The sequence below is a fragment of the Alexandromys fortis genome, unplaced genomic scaffold (genome assembly GCF_014885135.2).
Source record: "Alexandromys fortis isolate MF-2015 unplaced genomic scaffold, M_Fortis_MF-2015_v1.1 scaffold_4, whole genome shotgun sequence".
NCBI classification, from domain to species: Eukaryota; Metazoa; Chordata; class Mammalia; order Rodentia; family Cricetidae; genus Alexandromys; species Alexandromys fortis.
This window is the reverse complement of record NW_026067944.1, coordinates 349,501-369,598: the sequence shown is the minus strand read 5'-3', so window position 1 is coordinate 369,598 and position 20,098 is coordinate 349,501. Positions and strand designations below refer to the sequence as shown.

Genomic DNA, 20,098 nt, shown 5'->3' with positions numbered 1-20,098 from the left:
TTCTATAATCCCAGCATTGGGAATAGAGACAAGCAGATCCTGGGAGCTTCCTGGCTGCCAGACTAGCCAAAATAGCAACTTTCCAGTTGAATAAGAGATCCTGCCTCAATGCATTAAGGAGATGGAGAGGAAGATAACGTATGGATATCCCATGCCCTACTCTGAGTTTTTTTATGCATGTGCTCTAGCAAGTACACACACACACACACACACACACACACACACACACACACACACACGATAAACCAAGCATGGTAGCGTATGGTTTATAATCCCAGCACTTAGTGATTAAGCAGTAAGTCTAATATCAGCCCTGATTACATAGCTCCAGGCCAATCTGGACTACATTACTAGATCTAAATCTCAACCTTCTCCCTACTTCTTCCCTCACCCAGCCAAAGGAGGGGGAGGGCCTAAATAATGCTCTTTCTGTGCAATTGTTATTATGATTAATGGAAAACATTTACCTGGAATAGTCATTGCTGAATGTAATATTTTCATCATCTTCAGTTGAGACAGCCGAGACAGGAGGATGACCTGCGCCAGGGTCACATAGGTTAGTTAGTAGCAGAACTAGAAATAAATTCGAATTTCCTGGTCTGCTTTCTAGTTCTTTTTATAATACACTTTTGACTTTTTGTGTTTAATACATATAAATAAATACATACACAGATATGTATACACATATCATTTTGGAAGGTAATTGCTCCTAAAACATTCATAGCAATTATGTGTTCACTTTTATTTTCTTGTTTGTTTGTTTGTTTTGTTTTTCTGTGTAGTTCTGGCTGTGTAGTCCTGAACCTCATTCTATAGACCAGGCTAGGGTTGAACTCAGAAATCGATATTCTCTCCTCCTGTATGCTGGGATTAAAGGTTTGCACCACCATTCCTGGGTCATGCACATACATAAACTGGAAGCTAGGCATTTTTTACAGTTAAATAATGTTTGACCTGCTTTGCCTATAGATGTTAAGTATTAAAGATTTTTAGCTTCAAGGGTGAAAACAGATCTGTAGCTTAAACTTTGTTTGCTTTGTAGCTTGAAGAAACAAACACCATGCTAACCAAAGATATCGAAATACTAAGAAAAGAAAATGAAGAGCTAAATGAAAGGATGAGGACAGCAGAAGAAGGTATATAGAGTTTCCTTAACAAATAACAGTTTGTGGCTGGAGAGAAGGCTCAGCAATGATGAGAACTTGTTGCTCCTGCAGAAGACCCAGGTTCAGTTCCCAGCACTGTAGTGGTTCACAGTCATCTGTAACTCCCGCTTCCAAAGATCCCACCGCTTTTTACGGCTTCCGAGGGCACCAGGCATACACATGGGATACATGTGCAGACAGAACACTCATAATACATAAAGTTTGTGATAATTAACTTTAAAAAATATTTTTTTAATCTATATTATGAGGGCTGGAGAGATAGCTTGCTGTTCTCAAGAGAAGACCCAGGTTTGATTCCCAGCACCTACATTAGGCAGCTCACAACCGCCTGGTAACTCCAACTCCAGGGAATCTGATTCCCTCTTCAGGCCTCTCTGGTGCCTTCAAATGTTCCATATTAGAGTGCATGTGTGTGTGAACACACACCTGTTTTTAAGAAAAAAAGAAAAGCAATGTAGCCATTCATGACGCTATACACCTTTAATTAATTCCTGCATTCAAGAGCAGAGGCAGACTGAGTTTGAAGGCCGCCTGAGTGAGACCATGTCAAAAAAGAAAAAAAAAAATGTAAAGCTAATTCTGAGATTAATTTTTAGTTATGTTTTACATTGGGTTTTTACAGACTTGTTTTCATGTGTTAACTAACTTGTGTAGCCATAAGAATTATATTAAAGAGCTGGACAATGAGCAAATTCATGCTGACTCTTGTGAGGTGGATACAAGAGAATTGTAAGTTGAAAGGCATCCTGGGATTACCTGTACTTAAAACAAAATTAAGCAGTTACTTTAATGAAATTATTGAAAGGTACTGTGTGTTACTCTATGATAGTGTATAGTAATTTCAGTAATTGAAGACATTGTTAGTTTGAAATGAAGATGAAATTACTTAATGCTACGTAATAATGTTTTACATAATTTATTGGCAGAATATAAGTTGAAGAAGGAGGAAGAGATAAATAATCTTAAGGCTGCCTTTGAAAAGAATATCAGTACTGAACGGACACTTAAAACACAGGTATATGTGCCATCAGCCCTTTCCATTGGTTTGCACTTGAATATGGTAAAATCAGAAAACTAATAATTGTTCTTTGTGCATGCTCTTACACAATGAAGGTCATAGGGTTTAGCTTTTCATTAGAACAAATAAAGTGAATCCTGTTTAAATATAGAAGACGTAGCATGAGATGTAGGATTTTAGTTAAGAAAATCAGCTTGTCTAGTAAGTGAAATTATAGAGTAGGGCAGTTGCTTAGTGTGCATGAGGCTTTGACTTCTATTCCCAAGAAAGAAAAGTTTTGTTTTGGGGGTTTTTGTTTGTTTGTTTGTTTTTATTCTTTTTTGAGACAGGATTTCTCTGTATCCTAGAGTTCACTCTGGCCTCGACTCACAGAGATCCACCTGCCTCTACCTCCCAAGTGTACCACCATTGCCCAGCAAAAAAGGAAGAATGTGATGTAGTTTGTGTTGAAAAACCTATTATTGACAATAGAAACATGAAAGAAAGATAGATTGAAAGCCAGAGAGGTAGTTTGGTAGTAAGAACCTGTAGGAATGATTTTTTTAAAAAATCAATTGTTTTACATTTGATTATATATCTAGGTCAGTTTTTGTTTGATTTTTGTAATGTGTGTTTTTGTTTGTTTTGGTTTTGGTTTGTTTTGGGTGTTTTAAGACAGGGTTCCTCTGTGTAACAGCCCTAACTGTCCTGGAACTTATTCTATAGATGAGGCTGGCCTCAAACTCAAGATCCACCGGTTTCTGCCTCCCAAGTGCTGGGATTAAAGGCATATTTCACCAATTCCTGGCTGCCCTATTTTCTTTCTTATAAGTCTTTTATGTTGCAACTAAAATAAGCTTTTTAAAATGTGCTTGACTGATGTTTTAAAATCTCAAATGCAGATTTCACTTTTAGTACAAAACAGACTATGAACGAGAAGATGCACATTTTTTACATAAATGTTTATATGTCTGTGGAGGACCTATCAACAAAAATTTAAATAAGACAAAGTTGCCAGCATTAATATTTATAAATGAGAAAACCAATACAATAAGAAAAACATTGTCTAGCAAACATTGGAAAAATATTTAACCTTAATAATAAGCCCAGAAACAGAAATTAAACAAGAGCTGAAGAAACATCTCAGTGCTTCAAAGTACTTACTGTTCTTGTAGAAGACCTGGGTTCAGTTTATAGCACCCACACAGGGAGGCTTATGACCCATCTGTAACTCCAGCTCCATAGGACCTGATACCTCGCCTCTGCATGCCCACATTCATATTCACACATGCATATGTGAAATAAGAATCTGCTTTTCTAATTGAAACAATAATTAGTCATCTTTTTGACAGTCATATATTCAGAGATTTAAATTAGATATAATATAGGTTGGTCAAGTCCATTCATTTCATTTTTCTACATAGGAAGCCTGAGAAGGTGATATATACCCAGAAGACTGAATTAAATGCAGAAGACCTTAGTGAAGGTTGCCTTTGAGGAGTATGTTATTACAATGGCTTTTCACACTCTTTTTGTTTCTGAATTTATTTTAAAGTAAATATTTCTATTTATTATTAAAATCTAAATATATTAAAAATTACTCAGGGGTGTCTCATCCTAAAGGGAACCTAATCAGTGGATATGGGCTAAATTAGGGCTTTTTCTGTCTTAATGGGGGGCTATCATTTTACTTTATGTTTCTATAGAAAAAAACACCATGACTTCTGACTTCTCTGAGTACTATGTATTCGTATGGTAGGCATATACACAGAAGTAAACAAACATACACATAAAGTAAAAATAAATCTTCAGTACGGAGCTATCGAAAAAGATACCAAATGTCAACCTGGGGCCTCTGGACACATGTATACACATGTGAGCATGCGTGCCCACACACACAAAGGCCATGACCAAAGAAAAGGAGTTTCTCTGTGACCTAATCAGATGTTTGGTTACCTTGCTTTCCTACTTGTCCAAAGGAATGTAATTTCTCTCTAGCCTTTTAACTGTACTTAGAGTACTATCCCTGCCTTCACTCCTTCATATGTTTTCATCATTTATCTATCTGCTAACTCACTTAAGAAACATGTGGAACTGAGTGCGGTGGTGCACATCTTTAATCTCAGCACTCATGAAGAGGCAAGTGGAGCTCTTTGAGTTTGAGGCCAATATGGTCTATGTATTGAGTTCCAGGCCAGCCAGCTACATAATGAGACTTATAAGTAGGTAAGTAAGTAAATAAATAAGAAGGAAGGAAGGAAACATATACAGTCATTCTAGGGACCTTTTCTTCTTTGAGGTGTCTTTATAGGAGTACTGTCTGGATAGCACCATTGCATTTATCTCTGTACTGTGTAGTTTATGTGTCTTTCTCCTTTACCATCTACAGTATTTGGAACATAGTTGTATTTCTTTCTTTATATCTGTGTACAGTAATATACTACAGTATTGTTAAACAATCAAGTTTCCTTTTTGCAAGCCTGATTTATCACATTGGACTAAAGGAGACATTAGTGTTAATTATCTGAACCACCATTCATGGTTCGTCTGTTCATAGAAACGTAAGTTTACACACAGAGACCAAGAAAAAAAAATCTGCATGACTTTGAAAACCAATACATTTTAATAGACATTAAAATTGAATGGGTACAGTATGTGTATATATATATATATACATATATATATATACACTCACAAATACTATTTTAATGTTTGAACAGGCAGTTAACAAATTGGCAGAAATAATGAATCGCAAAGATTTCAAAATTGATAGAAAAAAAGCCAATACACAAGATTTGAGGAAAAAAGAAAAGGAAAACAGGAAGCTACAACTGGAACTTAACCAAGAGAGAGAGAAATTTAACCAAATGGTGGTGAAACACCAGAAGGAGCTGAACGACATGCAAGCGGTAAGGTCTGTGTATGTGGCCATGCATATAGAGATCATCTCCTCAGTGTGTCAATATGTGTTACTTGTCTTGCTTAAAGTAGACTTACTTGTGTGAAAGTTTGAGATATGGCTGTTACATTGGTTATACTTAGGTTAGAAGTTCTTGATATAAGTAGATTATTTTTCTAAGTTTCTCCTTTTCTAGAATCAAAATGCCAGTAATATTTTACACTTCTTGACATATCAATAATGTAAAGTTGTGAATGTAAAATGGTCTCAAGACTCATTTACATTCAAGATTTGAGTCTGTCATTTTGTTACCCTGAGTTTTGTATACTTTTAAGATTAATTTATTTGTAGCCAGAAAATAATTTACTGGCATTTTAGGTGTTTTTCTCCTACCTTATATTTTAAAAGAAAGAAAAGAAAATTTCCTTTTTTAATTTAAATTTATTTTTTTAAACAGTCTTTTCTTATTTTAAATAAAAATCCCAGTTCCCCCTTCCTCCCCTCCCCATCCTCCCCCATGTCCTCCCTCCTGCTCTCTACACCTTCTCCCCACTCCTTTCCCCATCCACTCCTCAGACAGAGAAGGTTAAGGCCTCCCATTGAGAGTCAATGGAGTCTGCCACTTTGTCCTGCCTCACTTTAAGGTCAAGGCCATCTCCCCCTATATCTAAGCTGAGCAAGGTATCCCTCTAAAGAAAATGGACTCCAAAAAGCCAGTTCTAGCACTAGTAATAAATCCTGGTCCCACTGCCAGTGGCCCCACAGACTGCCCCAGCCACACAACTGTCACCCACATTCAATGAGCCTAGTTTGGTTTTATGTAGTTTCCCCTCTGTCAGTCCAGAGTCAGTGAGCTCTCATTAGCTCAGGTCAGCTGTTTCTGTGGGTTTCCCCATCATGGTCTTCACCCTTTTGCTCATATTACTTATTGCTCCTCCCGCTCTTTGACTGGACTTTGGTAGCTCAGCCCAGTGCTTAGCTGTGGAGCTCTGCATCTGCCTCCATCAGTTGCTGGGTGAAGGTTCTATGATGACAATTAGGGTAGTCATCAATCTGATTACAGGGAAGGCCAGTTGAGGCACCCTCTCCACAATTACTTAAGGTCTTAGTAGGAAAATTTTCTTAACAAAGTAAGGTGAGGAGCTGGAGAGATGTCTCTGTGGTTAAGAGTATTTGTTGTGCTTACAGAAAACATGGGTTTGATCCCAGCACCCATACAGTAGCTCACAATCATCTGTAACCCCAATTTCAGGGAATTCAGCAGGCACACACATGGTACACATGCTTGTAGGTAAAACATTCATATACATATTTAAAAGGGGGGTGGTTATCTAAAAAACCTAGTTTTTGCAGAGCTTCATCTGTGGTGGTTGTCACGGTACTAATAACATACTCCTATCTCAGATACTTGGAGCAGGCAAGAAATCTACTTGAATTAAGAAGTTCTGGGCCTGGCTGACTGCAAAAGAAAACCCAACCATAGTAATAAACGTTCATGGTGTACAACATATTTCACACTTGTAATTTAATTACCCATTTGCATTCCAATTATTAATGTTGGAGTTATTTGATTTGGTTTATTTTTATTTTGATATTTTTTAAAAATAGCAATTGGTAGAAGAATGTACACACAGAAATGAACTTCAGATGCAGCTGGCTAGCAAAGAGAGTGATATTGAGCAGTTGCGTGCAAAACTTTTGGACCTTTCGGATTCAACTAGTGTTGCTAGTTTTCCTAGTGCTGATGAAACTGATGGAAACCTTCCAGGTAAGAAGAATTCTGTTTGTTCTGTCATCCAGGTTTGCTCAGATGTCATGGAAATATTCATTATTTATTTCATCATTTTGTTCCTGACTCTTTAAGAAGGAATTGTTTGTAATAACCAAGACATGTGATGGTTGTTTACTTAGGTACATTTTGTAAAATTAAACCAGTCATAAGCAGGTTACTCAAATATGCTAAGAGGCTGTGCCTGAGAATGTTTAAAGAAAATAAAACATTCTTTTGTTTTCAAGATTAGGTCTCTGTGTAGACCTGGCTGTCCTAGAACTTAATCTGTAGACCATGCAGGCTTCAAACAGGAGATCTGCCTGCCTCTGCTCCACCCCGTATCACCACCCTCCAACCCCATCCTGAACTTAAAGGTGTACACCACTATGCCTGGCTTTATCATGTTTTTATGAGTGCCCACTGCTTTATGTAATTTGATAAACAGAGCCATAGCAGCTGCCTGCAGAAAGCCTATCCTGTGTTTTAGTGAGAAACCTTCAGTAGTATTTGTCAAGTTGAATGTTTGAAGAAATAGAGAAAAGGTGATACTGTGAGAAGACAGAGGGTGAGGGAAAAACCAACCAAAAAATGAACAGAAGTAAATGCCTAATGTTTCATTTTTTCTCTTTCCCTAATTAAAGTAAGTATAAATAAATACAAATAAATGAATATGTGTTCTTGTCTTAATTGGAGTTCAAATGAAGTGGCTAGGATAAATATTAAAATGTGTAGTTGCAGAGGTGGCTCAGTGGTTATGAGCATTGTTCTTTCAGAGGACCCAGGTTCAGTTCCCAGCACCTACATGGTGACTCACAACCATCTGTAACTCCAGTTCTAGGGACTCCAACACCCTCCTCTGATTTCCAAACAGGTACCAGGCCTGCACATGGTGCACAAACATATATACAGGAAAAAAAAACCCACACACATAAAAATGAGATAATTCTAACAAACTTTTAAGCATACGTATACTATGTATACTTGCCGTGACAACATTCTTAGTTCAGTGTTTTTTCTTTAACCAAATAATGGAAAATAGATTTTGTTAGTATATTTTCTGAATAATACATGAGTAGAAAGTCACTTATTAAGCCAGACAAGTAATATATTTCAACAAAATACACTGTTGTTTCTATTTTTATAAAGTCAATAGACTACTTTTGAAGATTTCTGTTGTTCAGGAAAGTGGTCCTCACAGGACCATGTATGATATCTGCCCTCTTGCACTGGTGTCTTTGCCATCATGCTTTAGTATATTTGCCCAGAATCAGGTTTCTGTGAGCGTTAATGGAAGGAAGAAGTACGTCCCATTCTAAAGGTCAGGGATGCCTTCTGATTTTCAGGGTTTGCCTTTCATATACAGCTTCTGCCTCTAGAAAGTTGTAGCTGTCCATCATAGGACATAGGAAGATCGCCATGGGTTAATAAGAACCTCTGCTTCGCCTATTTAGACATCTGAGATCAGACTTAGTTAAAATATACATATACGTGTGTGTGCGTTTTTGTGTGTGTGTGTGTGTGTGTGTATGACTTTTAGAGGCTTTTGACTATTGTCTTAAAAGTTTATATTGGTGTGATAAAAAATCATGACCACAAGCAGCTTAGGTCTGGAGAGATGACTGCGTGGTCACTAGCTCTTGGGTTCCATTCAGAGCACCCACATGGTGGCTCACAAGCATCTGTAACTCTAGTCCCAGGGGAGCCAACATTGTCTTCTGGCCTCTCTGGGCACTTGGCACTTATGTGGTGCACAGATACACATGCAGAGAAACCATGCATAGACATTTAAAAAATTTTTTTGAAGAGCAACTTGGAGTTCTTGAGTTACAGTTCATCTATGAGGGAAGTCAAGTCAGGAACTCAAGCAGAACCTGGAGGCAGTAACTGAAGCAGAAGCCATAGAGGAACACTGCTTACTGGCTTGCTTCTCATGGCTTGCTCAGCCTGCTTTCTTATACAGTCTAGGAATGCCTGCCTAGAGGGAGTGCTGCCCACAGTGAGCTGGGCCATCCCTTATCAGTTATTAATCAAGAAAAGTGTACTATAAAATTGGCGACAGGCAATCTGATAAAGGTATTTTCTGTTGAGGTTGCTCTTCCCAGGTAACTGTAGCTTATATCAAGTTAAAGGAATGGGGGTTAACCAAGACAGTTATACCAGTATTTAGTTTTCAAACTGAAATTATAAACTCATGTTTTTGTTAACCATGGGATGCTTTTGGAGTAAAGGAATTGTATTTAATGTCAACCCAAAATCTCAAGGAGGGCTTTTTCTTTATCCTATGTGTTTGTTTTTATTAGCTTTGTAAAGTGTTACTGGTTTTGTCTACATTTTAGAGACTTATGCCTTATTAGTAAACATAACTTGAAGGCAAATTAATAAAAGATAAGTCGTTGCCATGTAGAATGACCAAACACATGAGGTGGTTTGATTGGCAGGCTTCAGGTTAGGATTCCTGATTAACCTGGGAGTCATTTGGCAAAGGAATTTAAATGTTTTTACTGGCTCTGTTTTGCATTTTTGTTTGTTTGTTTGTACTTTAAAGTATTTTTTTTTCAGATAGTTTGTTTCTGTGGCTACCAAATGTCAAAGTACTCTTGACTGTTCATCACTGTGCTGTCAGTGCTAGATCAAGCTGCACCTGACTTCCCTATTGCATGTGGAAATTAAAGGCTAATATTTCAAAATTACTTTTCCTTTATGCTGATGGCTTAGTAGTTAAGAGAACTTGCTGCTTTTGAGGAGGACTGAATTTAGTTCCCAGCATTTTTATGGTGGCTCACAGGTTCCAGGGGACCTGATGCCCTTTTCTGGTCTCCTGGCACTACACATGTATAATGGATTTACATATAAACAGGAAAAACTCATTTATAGAAAAATGTAAATTACTTTTCCTCCTGCATTAGATATTTTTATCCTCAGTTAAAAATTCATATTAAATTAACCATGCAGTAGATGCATGCTTAAAAATAGTTTTGACAAATAAGAAGTAAGGTTTTACAAAGTATTTTATTCTTAATATAAGTTGCGTATCATTCACTTGTCTAGAATAGATCTTGAAGAAGACTAAAATTTTAATTTTACTTCAGTTTAGTAGTGGAGACTGGACAGATGGCTCAGCAGTTAAAAGCACTGGCTGCTTTTCCAGAGATCCTGAGTTAAATTCCCAGCAACCACGTGGTGACTCACAACCTTCTGTAATTGTAATCCTATGAAATCTGATGCCTTCTGATGTGCAGGTGTACATGTAGACAAAAGGCCCATATACATAAATAAATCTTTTTTAAATTAGTAAATGAATTTGCATATTATAAAAGGACTTTGAATAGATTGTTAAGTACAAACTATATTTTTAGTTCAGTGATTTGACTTTATAAATGGTTCTATAAATAAAGTATCTTTCATTATTTTTCTGAAACATTATTTATATAGAAACTATAACATATCTCAGCTATCCAGTCCTTGGCCTCTTATAACACTTTCCATGGGTACTTGGTCATCAATTAGACCTAACTTCTGAACTCTAAAGATCACTGAAGTTCTCCAGCAGATGGTGATCTGGCATACTGAGTATGGAGAATAGAACTAAAACACTGCACAGTAGTTCTCTACCTCTATTAAATTGTATGTAATGTATTAAACTTAAAGATTGGCCTTGATATTTAAATTGCCTGTGCTAACTATTAATTTACATCCAATTGGGCTCAGTCTGTTATTTGGGTTAGAGTCAGTTGTTGATGTTACAATACTACAGACTTTTTTTTTTAGTTAAAATTGCTGTATAAATACATTGTATAAAATCCAAGTTAGTTTTGTACTTTTGTGGCATATTGTTGATGAAAATCTAGTGTAAGTTCTGAGTTTCTCTCTAAAGAACCTAACTTCTGTGTATGATGTGAAAGATGAATTTACAGCACTCGACTTGCACATTGCCATCAAGGTTACAGTTGTAGTTTTCAGGAGCTCTGCATTAGAGCTAGTTATATACATTAATAAGGAGAGGAAATAGAGAAGTTAGTGTCGTTTCTCTGTTGAGAAACCATCTCTTCAGTGTGTGTGTATGTGTGTGTTTGTGCACACTCGCACAAGTTCATGTTTAAATCTGTATTCCTGATCTTAACCCAAATGTAGAGAAGTCCCTGAAGTAGGTAGGAAAGGGTATTTTAGACTCTACTGTTTTGTATAAAGATAAAGATTCAGGGGCTTTTATTTTAGTGAAGAATTGTTAGTATTAGACACCTTATAAACCATACTTTAAAATAAGAGCTTCCATTTTTGCCATATTAGTGGAAAGTTTTTCTAGTAGTGTTTCTCTTTTCCTAAAAAGATTTATGAATTATCAATACATGATGAACAACCTTTTCCCCAAGTTACTGCCTGTTTGATTTTTAAATTGTAACCATTATTTAGAGTTATTTGACTAGTTTAGAAAAGAGGCAGAATAGCAAAATAATAAATTCATTATCGACTCTGTTTTCTATGTATCAGAAGCCATAGACTTTATGAAGCAAGCATGAGTGTGTAGTCCCTGCTCTCTCAAAACTTGAAAGAACTATTTAAGAGAAACATACTTGACAAAATAAATAATAGTAATAGTAGTAAAGAAAAGGCCAGGTAGGAATAGAAAAAAAAAACTTGAATTTTTTAACTTACTGCAATTTCATTTAGTGAACCAGTTTTCACGAGGGTGACTTAACACAAATAAAACCTTGGAGATGTTAAGCAAAAGGAATATTTACGCAGTAACTTAATTCTATGAAAATAGACATTGTATTTTAGATATACAACCTCAGAAATTAAGACACACTGGGTGTGAGCCCTGGAGTTTTTACAGATACGGATGGAGGAGGCTTTGGAAAGCCTAAGCCTTGGTGCTGTAGTTCTTTGTAAGTGGAGGATGACAGTAGAACTATATGTACAAATGACATCCTATATTCTAAGACTAGACAGATCTTAAATGTGAGCTCTCAAATGCTCACTAATAACACTGTTATTATTACTGTAAGACTGAGCTTTCAGTTTTATGTGAAGAAAAAATAAATGTTTCTACTAGGATTAATTTCAGCCATAATCACATTTAGAAAAATGTACTTTAAAATTGGTTACCTTTCTGTTTTATGTTTTAAATACAAGATTAATATAGAAAGAAATTCAATTTTCTTATCTTCAACCTGATATAACCATCTCTAAAGGAATCATCTTTATTCCCCATACACTTCTAATAAACTTTAGTTATATTTAATCAGACGTGGTGCTGCACACCCTGTTTCTCAGCACTCAGGAGCCTGAGGCAGGACGATCTCAAAATCAAGACTAGTTTGGGCTACATAGTAAGTTCAATTAAGCTATATAGTGAGATTATCTCAAAAAGTTAGAAGCTGGTGGTATAACTCTGGTAGAGTACTTGCCTAGCATGACCACTGCCCTGAGTGTGCTACATAATACTACAAAAGGAATAAACAAGTAATAGCAGCAACCGTTACCATAAAAGATGTTGGTCATGAATAGTCAGCAGTTTATGGTATAAATACTAGCAGTTGACGTACCAATTTCTGTGCTCATTTTCTGTTTATTGAGTTGAATAAGCTTAAAAGACATAAGACTTCATTAGTTTGAGATGGTTTGGAATTAGACTTAACCTATTAAGTGCCTCCCAAACAGATTTGAACAATTTTTAATGAATCATTGAGTGTTTTATTCAAACGTTTTTTAGGATATTTTACTGAGAAAACAAATAAAATGTTTTTCTCTTATTCTTTGTATCTAGTTGATTCTGCCTGCATTCCTTATTTATTTATCTTCTACTCTTGTCTTCTGTGAGTAATAGGACACCTCAGTACTTTTGCCTGCTCTTGTATAAGTCATGGCTCGGAATAGTTCAACTTGCTGCATTTTTCTTTTTTATTTTGCTGAATATTTTTATGAATGTTATGTAATGTTTAAAATATTGTATATCATATCCATTTAAGCTGCAATCCATTCCAGTGTGCCTGGCTCCTACAGACATTGTTACTTATACCTTTCCAATTGAATACTAAATGTTAATTTTATGGGGAAAGTGGCTTGGGATTTATTTCTGCGGTCTTTGGCCATTAAAGTTCATTTGTGTGATTGAAGCATGAAAGAACAAATTATAGCATTTATTCATTTAGCTGTTTTCTATTGCCTGTTGCTGCATGCTGTCAGACGTGTAGTTTTTCTTTTGGTTTTATAATTTAAGATTGACTAGTATACCATTTTTTTTCTTTTAGAGTCAAGAATTGAAGGTTGGCTTTCTGTACCAAATAGAGGAAATATCAAAAGATATGGCTGGAAGAAACAGGTACTATATATACCTAAATTCTTTTGTTCCATTTTTTTTCTTTTTTTTTTTATTTAAAAACCAGTGGTGGTGGTATACTTTTGTTCCATGTTTTACTATAAAGTATAGAACTTATATTAATTGCTCTATTACTAACCTTGGTTTTAAATTAATACAGTATAATGTAGACATAAATGGGAAATATGCTAGTCATTTTAAATGAAGTTAAGTTGCTCTTTTCATTTTTCTTCACTTTTTGTCATTTCAGTATGTTGTGGTAAGCAGCAAAAAAATATTGTTCTATAATGATGAACAAGATAAGGAACAATCCAGTCCATCAATGGTGTTGGACATAGAGTAAGTTGCCTTTGGTTTTTTTGTTTTTTAGGTTGTTGTTGTTTTACAAACTTTTACAGTCACTTGACTATTTACTTTTCAGTTATTTTCAGAATGACTTGACCTTTTGTGTTATTTAAACAGTTTTACCCATTTTTCCAAACAAGATGACCCAGTGGGTAAAATTTGCATTTGCTGCACTACCATACGTATGTGAGTAAGAATGCAGTAGGGCAAACTTCTAATCCCAGCATACCACTATAAGGAGTTGGGAGGCAGATAGGAGAATCTCCAGTATGCAGGCTAGCATGGCTTAAAACAGTGGCAAAGAGACCCTGTCTCAAAGAAGGTAGAACAATGAGGACTAACACTCTGCAGTTGTCCTCTGACTTCACACATGCACTTTGGTGTATATGGACCCACAAACAGGCACATGTACAAATTAAAGTCTAACTTTAGTAGAATGTGAGAAGGAAAGTTGTTCTCTAACTTCCACACATAGACCATAGCATATGCACGATACATAAGGTATTTTTATGTTAAGTTTTTGGAGATGGCACTAGTTAGAATTTAAAAGTTGAGAGAGCTCTGGTAATATTTTCTACTGTTTAAAGCATTAGATATGAATAATGAACTTGAATGGAATGGTAAAAGTAAGAGTGAGTTTAGTTTCATAAAACAAATGGCCATCTTTTTCAATTGCATATGTAATCTTGCATTTCTGCCAGCAGTTTGTGAGTGATCCTGCTTCTATACATTTTCATCAACATTTGGTGCTGAAAGTTTTATGCTTAAAGGTTTATTGTGGGGAAAGGATTCTTTTGTTTTGTTTTGAGACAGGGTTTCTCTGTGTAGCCCTGGCTGTCTTGGAACTAGCTCTATAGACCAGACTGGCCTCGAACTCACAGAGATCCTCCTGTCTCTGCCTACAGAGTGCTGCGGTTAAAGGTGTGTGCCACCACCTCCCAGCCTATTTTTATTATTTTTAATTATGTGTATGTGATGAGTGTGCACATGTGTACCTTTGAAGTGTGTACCTTTGAAGCCTCTTGAATTGGAGTTAGTGGCAATTGGGAATCACCAGAGGTGAGTGCTAGGAACCAAACACTGGTTCTCTGGAAGAACAGTATACAAGCCATCTCTTCAGGCCCTATTGTTTCTTTTAAAATTTTGAAAGCTATATTGTGACACCATGTGTATATATGTATGTGTGTGTATGTATGTGTATATTCCAAATGGTTATTGATGTTGAACATCTTTTTGTTTGCTTCTTTGCTACTTACATGTTCTCTTCAGTGAAATGTGTGCCTTTTGTTACCAATGAGATTCTTATAAATAGGTTTATATCATTTGTCTCTGTTTTAGTAAATTGTTTCATGTCCGACCTGTAACCCAAGGAGATGTATACAGAGCTGAAACTGAAGAAATTCCTAAAATATTCCAGGTACACATGTTACATTATACATTATAATTTTAAAGGCTCTTTTACCTAAGTAATTGCTGTGTTGTGAAATAGATATCAGTGGTTTTGTGCATTTAGACTTTTTGTTTACAGATTATGATTTTTTTCAATCTTTCTCTACCATTCCCAAATGTAGATACTATATGCAAATGAAGGCGAATGTAGGAAAGACATAGAAATGGAACCTGTTCAACAAGGTGAAAAAACTAACTTCCAGAACCACAAAGGCCATGAATTCATTCCTACACTCTACCACTTCCCTGCCAACTGTGAGGCCTGTGCCAAACCTCTATGGCATGTCTTTAAGCCACCCCCTGCCCTAGAGTGCCGAAGATGCCACGTTAAGTGCCACAGGGATCACCTAGACAAGAAAGAGGACTTGATTTCCCCGTGCAAAGGTGAGATGCAGTGTGTAAGAGGACTCAGTAGTGCAAATTCTGTTGGTAGGCCCTAAAGTGTAGTTTTTTGGCTCCTGAGGAACCATGCAGCAGCCTTTTATCATGGAAAGTGGTTCAGCTTTTAGTGGGTATCGACAGCAAGTCACCCCTTTCCAATAGGCACACCAGTAAGAAGCTTTAAGTTGAAAGAAAAGCCTTGGGTGAGTCCCACTACTTTCCTTAGAGTTTTCATCTTTCTTTACTTTCCCACAGACCGGGACAGTCTGCTCTAAGGAGGCATAGTTTCTACAGATACATTTGCTGTATTTAAAATGAGCATATTTTACTGTTAACAGTTTTTGTAGTTCTGATTTTTCTTGTGTTTATGACTGTTGGTCTTGATCTTTTTGGTTTTTAGAAAAAATTTCAGTCTTAGCCAAATTGAAGCAAAGATATTGTCCAAAGATAATTAACTATAATATCTTAAAAATTAAGAACATGAAAACTTAAGAATTTAATAGTTCTTTAAAATACTGTATTATGGTTTTACGAAAGTTTTGTGGGGTTTGTTTTTTAATGCAGTAAGTTATGATGTAACATCAGCAAGAGATATGCTGCTGTTAGCATGTTCTCAGGATGAACAAAGAAAGTGGGTAACTCACCTAGTAAAGAAGATCCCTAAAAACCCACCTTCCGGCTTTGTCCGCGCCTCTCCTCGAACGCTGTCAACAAGATCTACTGCAAACCAGTCTTTCCGGAAAGTGGTCAAAAATACATCTGGAAAAACTAGGTAAAGACTAAAATATTAACCTTTTTAGTAATATAAAAATTATTGGAAACTATTAAAATTAGAAACCTCGGGGCTGGAGGGATGGCTCAGCAGTTAAAAGCACTGGCTGGCTGCTTTTCTAGAGGTCCTGAGCACAACCATCTATTACTGTCGTCCCGTGGGATCCAGTGCTCTCTTCTGGTGTGCAAATGTACATGCAGACAGAATTAGAAACCTAGTCAAGCATGAGGACCGCACTCAGAGGCAGAGAGGCACACTTGCACCTCTATGTGAGTTTGAGGCTGCCAGTCTGGTCTACAGGGCAAGTTCCAGAATGACCTGGGCTACACAGAGAAACCCTGTCTTGAAAAACCAAGGGTTGGGGGAGCGCTAGTCAGGTCTTGTAACTGTCATTGCATATAAAATATTTTTGAAGAAAATCACATCAAAGACTTAAAAAGAGGAATTTAACCAAGAAGTTTATTTGTAATATAATATTCATTAGTACTAACAAATAATGTTGATTTTAAAAAGAACCCAATTCCAACACAATTTAAAAGATGAACATTTTACAATGACCCATTTGCATTTAAAAATGTAGTTCTGGTGGGTTAAAATAACAAGGGCTAAACTTGCCTGCCTCTGCCTCCTGGGTGTTGAGGGCTGGACTACGATGCTCAGCTTGAAGTTGCCTTTAACTCCTTACTTCTTCACTTCCTGCTGTTTGTATCCAGGTCTTGTTCCTTGGCATGATGTGTGCCTTTTCCTTTTTTCGTATTTGCAAGCCTCTAGACTATTACACTATATCACAACATTCAACTGTACTCTGTGGAATGCCATTTGTGTAGTATAAACTAGGCCTGGAATGATTTAAAATAAGTGTTTTAGTAAGAAAAATGTTTTAGCTATACAGACCCTTAAGAGACAGGGACTGGGCAGTCAGAGCAGCAAAGAGAAACCTATCTCAAAAAAAAAAAAAAAGAAAGAACAAAGAAAATGTTTTAAAAAAAGAATAGAAACACAAAAGGAAATCATATTATGGTATTGTTTTCCTTTCCTCTGTTTTCTCTAAACTTTATATTTGTCTTTCCCTAATTTTTTAGAAGGAGACAGGGTAGTGCTCTTGGGGTTTCTGGGTGCTACCACTGAGCCACACTGCCACCCTTCCTGCCACTTGTTGTTTCTTATATTTTCAAACCAAGAGTCTTTCTTAAATTACAAGATTTTTTTTCTCTCCAACAGTTAACCGTGTGACCTACTGCTGTGTTGAAATCATGTGGATTGCTACCTGCTAAACCAGGCTGTTTTAACCATGCTGAGCAGACAGGCTATTTCTTTGACACAAATACCACTGGCTTTTCAGGGTTAGGATTGCTCTTATTCTGTCCTTGGCTTTGGCACAAAAAGCTCACTGAGGATTCGGGGTTTTTTTTTTTGTTTTGTTTTCTTGCGGGTTTGTGTATAGGTAGTTTAGATTAATTATTACTATGTAATGCAAGTACAATTGGGGAAAGCTTAGCTAGGTATATTTTTTAAGGTGCTGCCTTTTTGAATTTATAAGAAAATACCTGTCGGTCCTGATAGAACAGTTTTCCCTGTGAGCAGGAAGAAGGAACTTTCACTTTCAGTGGAATGGCTGTCACTGTTAAGATCAGCTTGTGGAAGGAGTAAAGAAAATATCTCAAAATGAGACATTTTTGTTTTTTTAAATGACTTAAGTTTTTGTGCTCTTGCAAGACTATACAGAACTATTTTAAGAACACAGTGATGTCACTTGAAACTTGGTGCCCTCACTGTAGAATTAAAAGCCTTACTGTTGATTACCCACAGTGGGTTTATGGAGAAATTAAATATCTTACCTTGTGCTTTACAAAATACTGTATATGTTTCAGCAAGTTTGTAGATTAGGGACTGGGAGAAGACAAAAGAATTACATTTAATCTATGCATTTTTGCCAAGCCATATTGAGTTATTTTACTACTAGAGACATTAAGAACTAACTGTACAAGAGAACCAAGTTTAAAAGCATTTTGTGGGATACATCATTTCTGTAATTATATAATGTATTTCTTTGTGGTTTTAAGTGAAAAAACATTAAGTTAACATAAAAATGTATGCACTGTTTGAAATGTAAATTATTCTTAGAACACTTTCAGTGGGAGTTGCATTACCCTATTAGTGCCTTAATTTGAGAATTTTTTTTTTACTGCCCTAAATACAGACTTTTCAGGAAACAGATTTTACAAAAAAATTATGTATGTCAATGGGTTTTTTCATTGGTAATTGGTTTAATTTAAGATATATAGAGGTTTGTTGAACTTTTATAAATTGAGTACAATCTTTGCACCAAACTACTTGCTACAATAATGAAAGACTATTAAACTATCTGCAAAAAATATAAAAGTTGCACCAGTAATAAAGAATTATGAAATATATCCATGTTTTCCAGTTAGCATAGGAATTACCGTATGAATACTGTTCAGCTCTTCTCTGGTAACAAGAGTTGATTTGTATGGGCAGTGTGATTTATTATTATTATTTTTTAACCAAATACCTCCTCAGTAATTTATAATTGCTTTGCAGTAATGTGTATCAAATAAGCACTGGAAAACCAATCTTCTCTAGGGGATCTGCATGTTTCAAGTGGTATTGAAAGCCGCACTGATGGATATGTAATAATAAACATATCTGTTATTAATATGCTAATGACTCTGTGCTCATTTAATGAGAAATAAGATAATTTATGAATGGATACTTTTAATATTGACTACTATGGTATTTTCTCATGGTTGGAATAAATAGATGGCATGCTAAAAATTATTCCATGATTGTATACAAATGTTTGCTAAATTTTGTGAATAGATTAAAATTATTTTTTAAACATAAAACTTGACTTGGGCTCTAAAACAAGAGATGCTATTGTTCAAGTGAAAAGATGGCCAGTGTTTGTTGGAAAACAATTCTCCATTGTTCTGCACATGTTGTGAGTAGAGGCTGTGGTAACTTGTGTTGGACCATCACAAATACCATACAACAAACCAGATATCTGTATAATCAACAGCCTTTGACGATAGACTGTTTATCCTTCACAGGTCCCTTTACTGCCAGTATGTCTCCATGGTTAATGTCAGAGGCAGGTTTACCTGAGCTCATTATAAAAGATTTCAGCTTCCAGGGCTGGAGAGATGGCTCATTGGTTAAGACCACATTTGCCTTTTCTATAATTCCAACTCCAAGTGTTCTGATACCCTCTTGAAGCACAAACACAAAGGTAGCATACACACATATACAAATAATTAAAAACAAAAAGACTGGTTCCTTATGCTTGCAATTCCTCACCTGCTATACAAAACCATCTTGAGTTCAGCACCCACCTGAGCCACCCCTGGGAGCATGTTCGTTTCTTTCTCATCCACACGTCTCATGTTATCTTCCAAGATCTATGAACTGGTCGCTTGCAGATGGGGGTAGAGGTCCTGCTCTTTCACTGCCTGATAGCTGAGTTACTACATTCTCAGAACCATCCCCAGTAAGTAGTGTGTCAGGGTTGAGTGGCCATCACAGTTAATAGATTTTTTTTTTAAAAAAAAAAAAAAAAAAAGTGAAACAGTAGTCTGAGCATCACTTTGCTGAAAACTGAGTATCTTGTGGAACTGCACTGTGATGGCAAGAGCATGCTGGGAGGAAGAAACTGGTGTTGGCAGTGCTTCATGTGTGCTGCATCTACGGACCAGTGTGATGCTTTGTACTTTTTGCTGCTTGGGAATTTCATATCCATATATGTGAGTCATTGTCAGTCCTGTCTCAGGAAACTACGTGGGCCAAACATTGTCTAATCAAGAAAACTACCTCAGGGCCAGGCAGTGGTGGCGCATGCCTTTAATCCCAGCACTTGGGAGGCAGAGGCAGGTGGATCTTTGTGAGTTCGAGGCCAGCCTGGTCTACAAGAGCTAGTTCCGGGACAGGTTCCAAAGCTACAGAGAAACCCTGTCTCAAAAAAAAAAAAAAAAAAAAAAAAAA

General features: G+C 36.4%; 1 protein-coding gene across 2 annotated transcripts in view; it reads left to right on the top strand.

Moving 5' to 3' along the window:
• Nucleotides 1–18,784, top strand: part of Rock1 (Rho associated coiled-coil containing protein kinase 1) — a 123,027-nt gene extending 104,243 nt beyond the window's left edge. For both annotated transcript variants that reach the window (XM_050148825.1, XM_050148824.1), the window contains exons 24-33: nucleotides 1,043–1,136; nucleotides 2,093–2,181; nucleotides 4,884–5,072; nucleotides 6,671–6,830; nucleotides 13,085–13,155; nucleotides 13,403–13,491; nucleotides 14,836–14,914; nucleotides 15,069–15,330; nucleotides 15,892–16,099; nucleotides 17,321–18,784. In XM_050148825.1, the coding sequence (XP_050004782.1) occupies nucleotides 1,043–1,136; nucleotides 2,093–2,181; nucleotides 4,884–5,072; nucleotides 6,671–6,830; nucleotides 13,085–13,155; nucleotides 13,403–13,491; nucleotides 14,836–14,914; nucleotides 15,069–15,330; nucleotides 15,892–16,099; nucleotides 17,321–17,324 (1,245 nt within the window). In that variant the 3' untranslated portion in view covers nucleotides 17,325–18,784. The remainder of the gene's footprint in view (nucleotides 1–1,042; nucleotides 1,137–2,092; nucleotides 2,182–4,883; nucleotides 5,073–6,670; nucleotides 6,831–13,084; nucleotides 13,156–13,402; nucleotides 13,492–14,835; nucleotides 14,915–15,068; nucleotides 15,331–15,891; nucleotides 16,100–17,320) is intronic.
• Nucleotides 18,785–20,098: the final 1,314 nt, after the last annotated feature.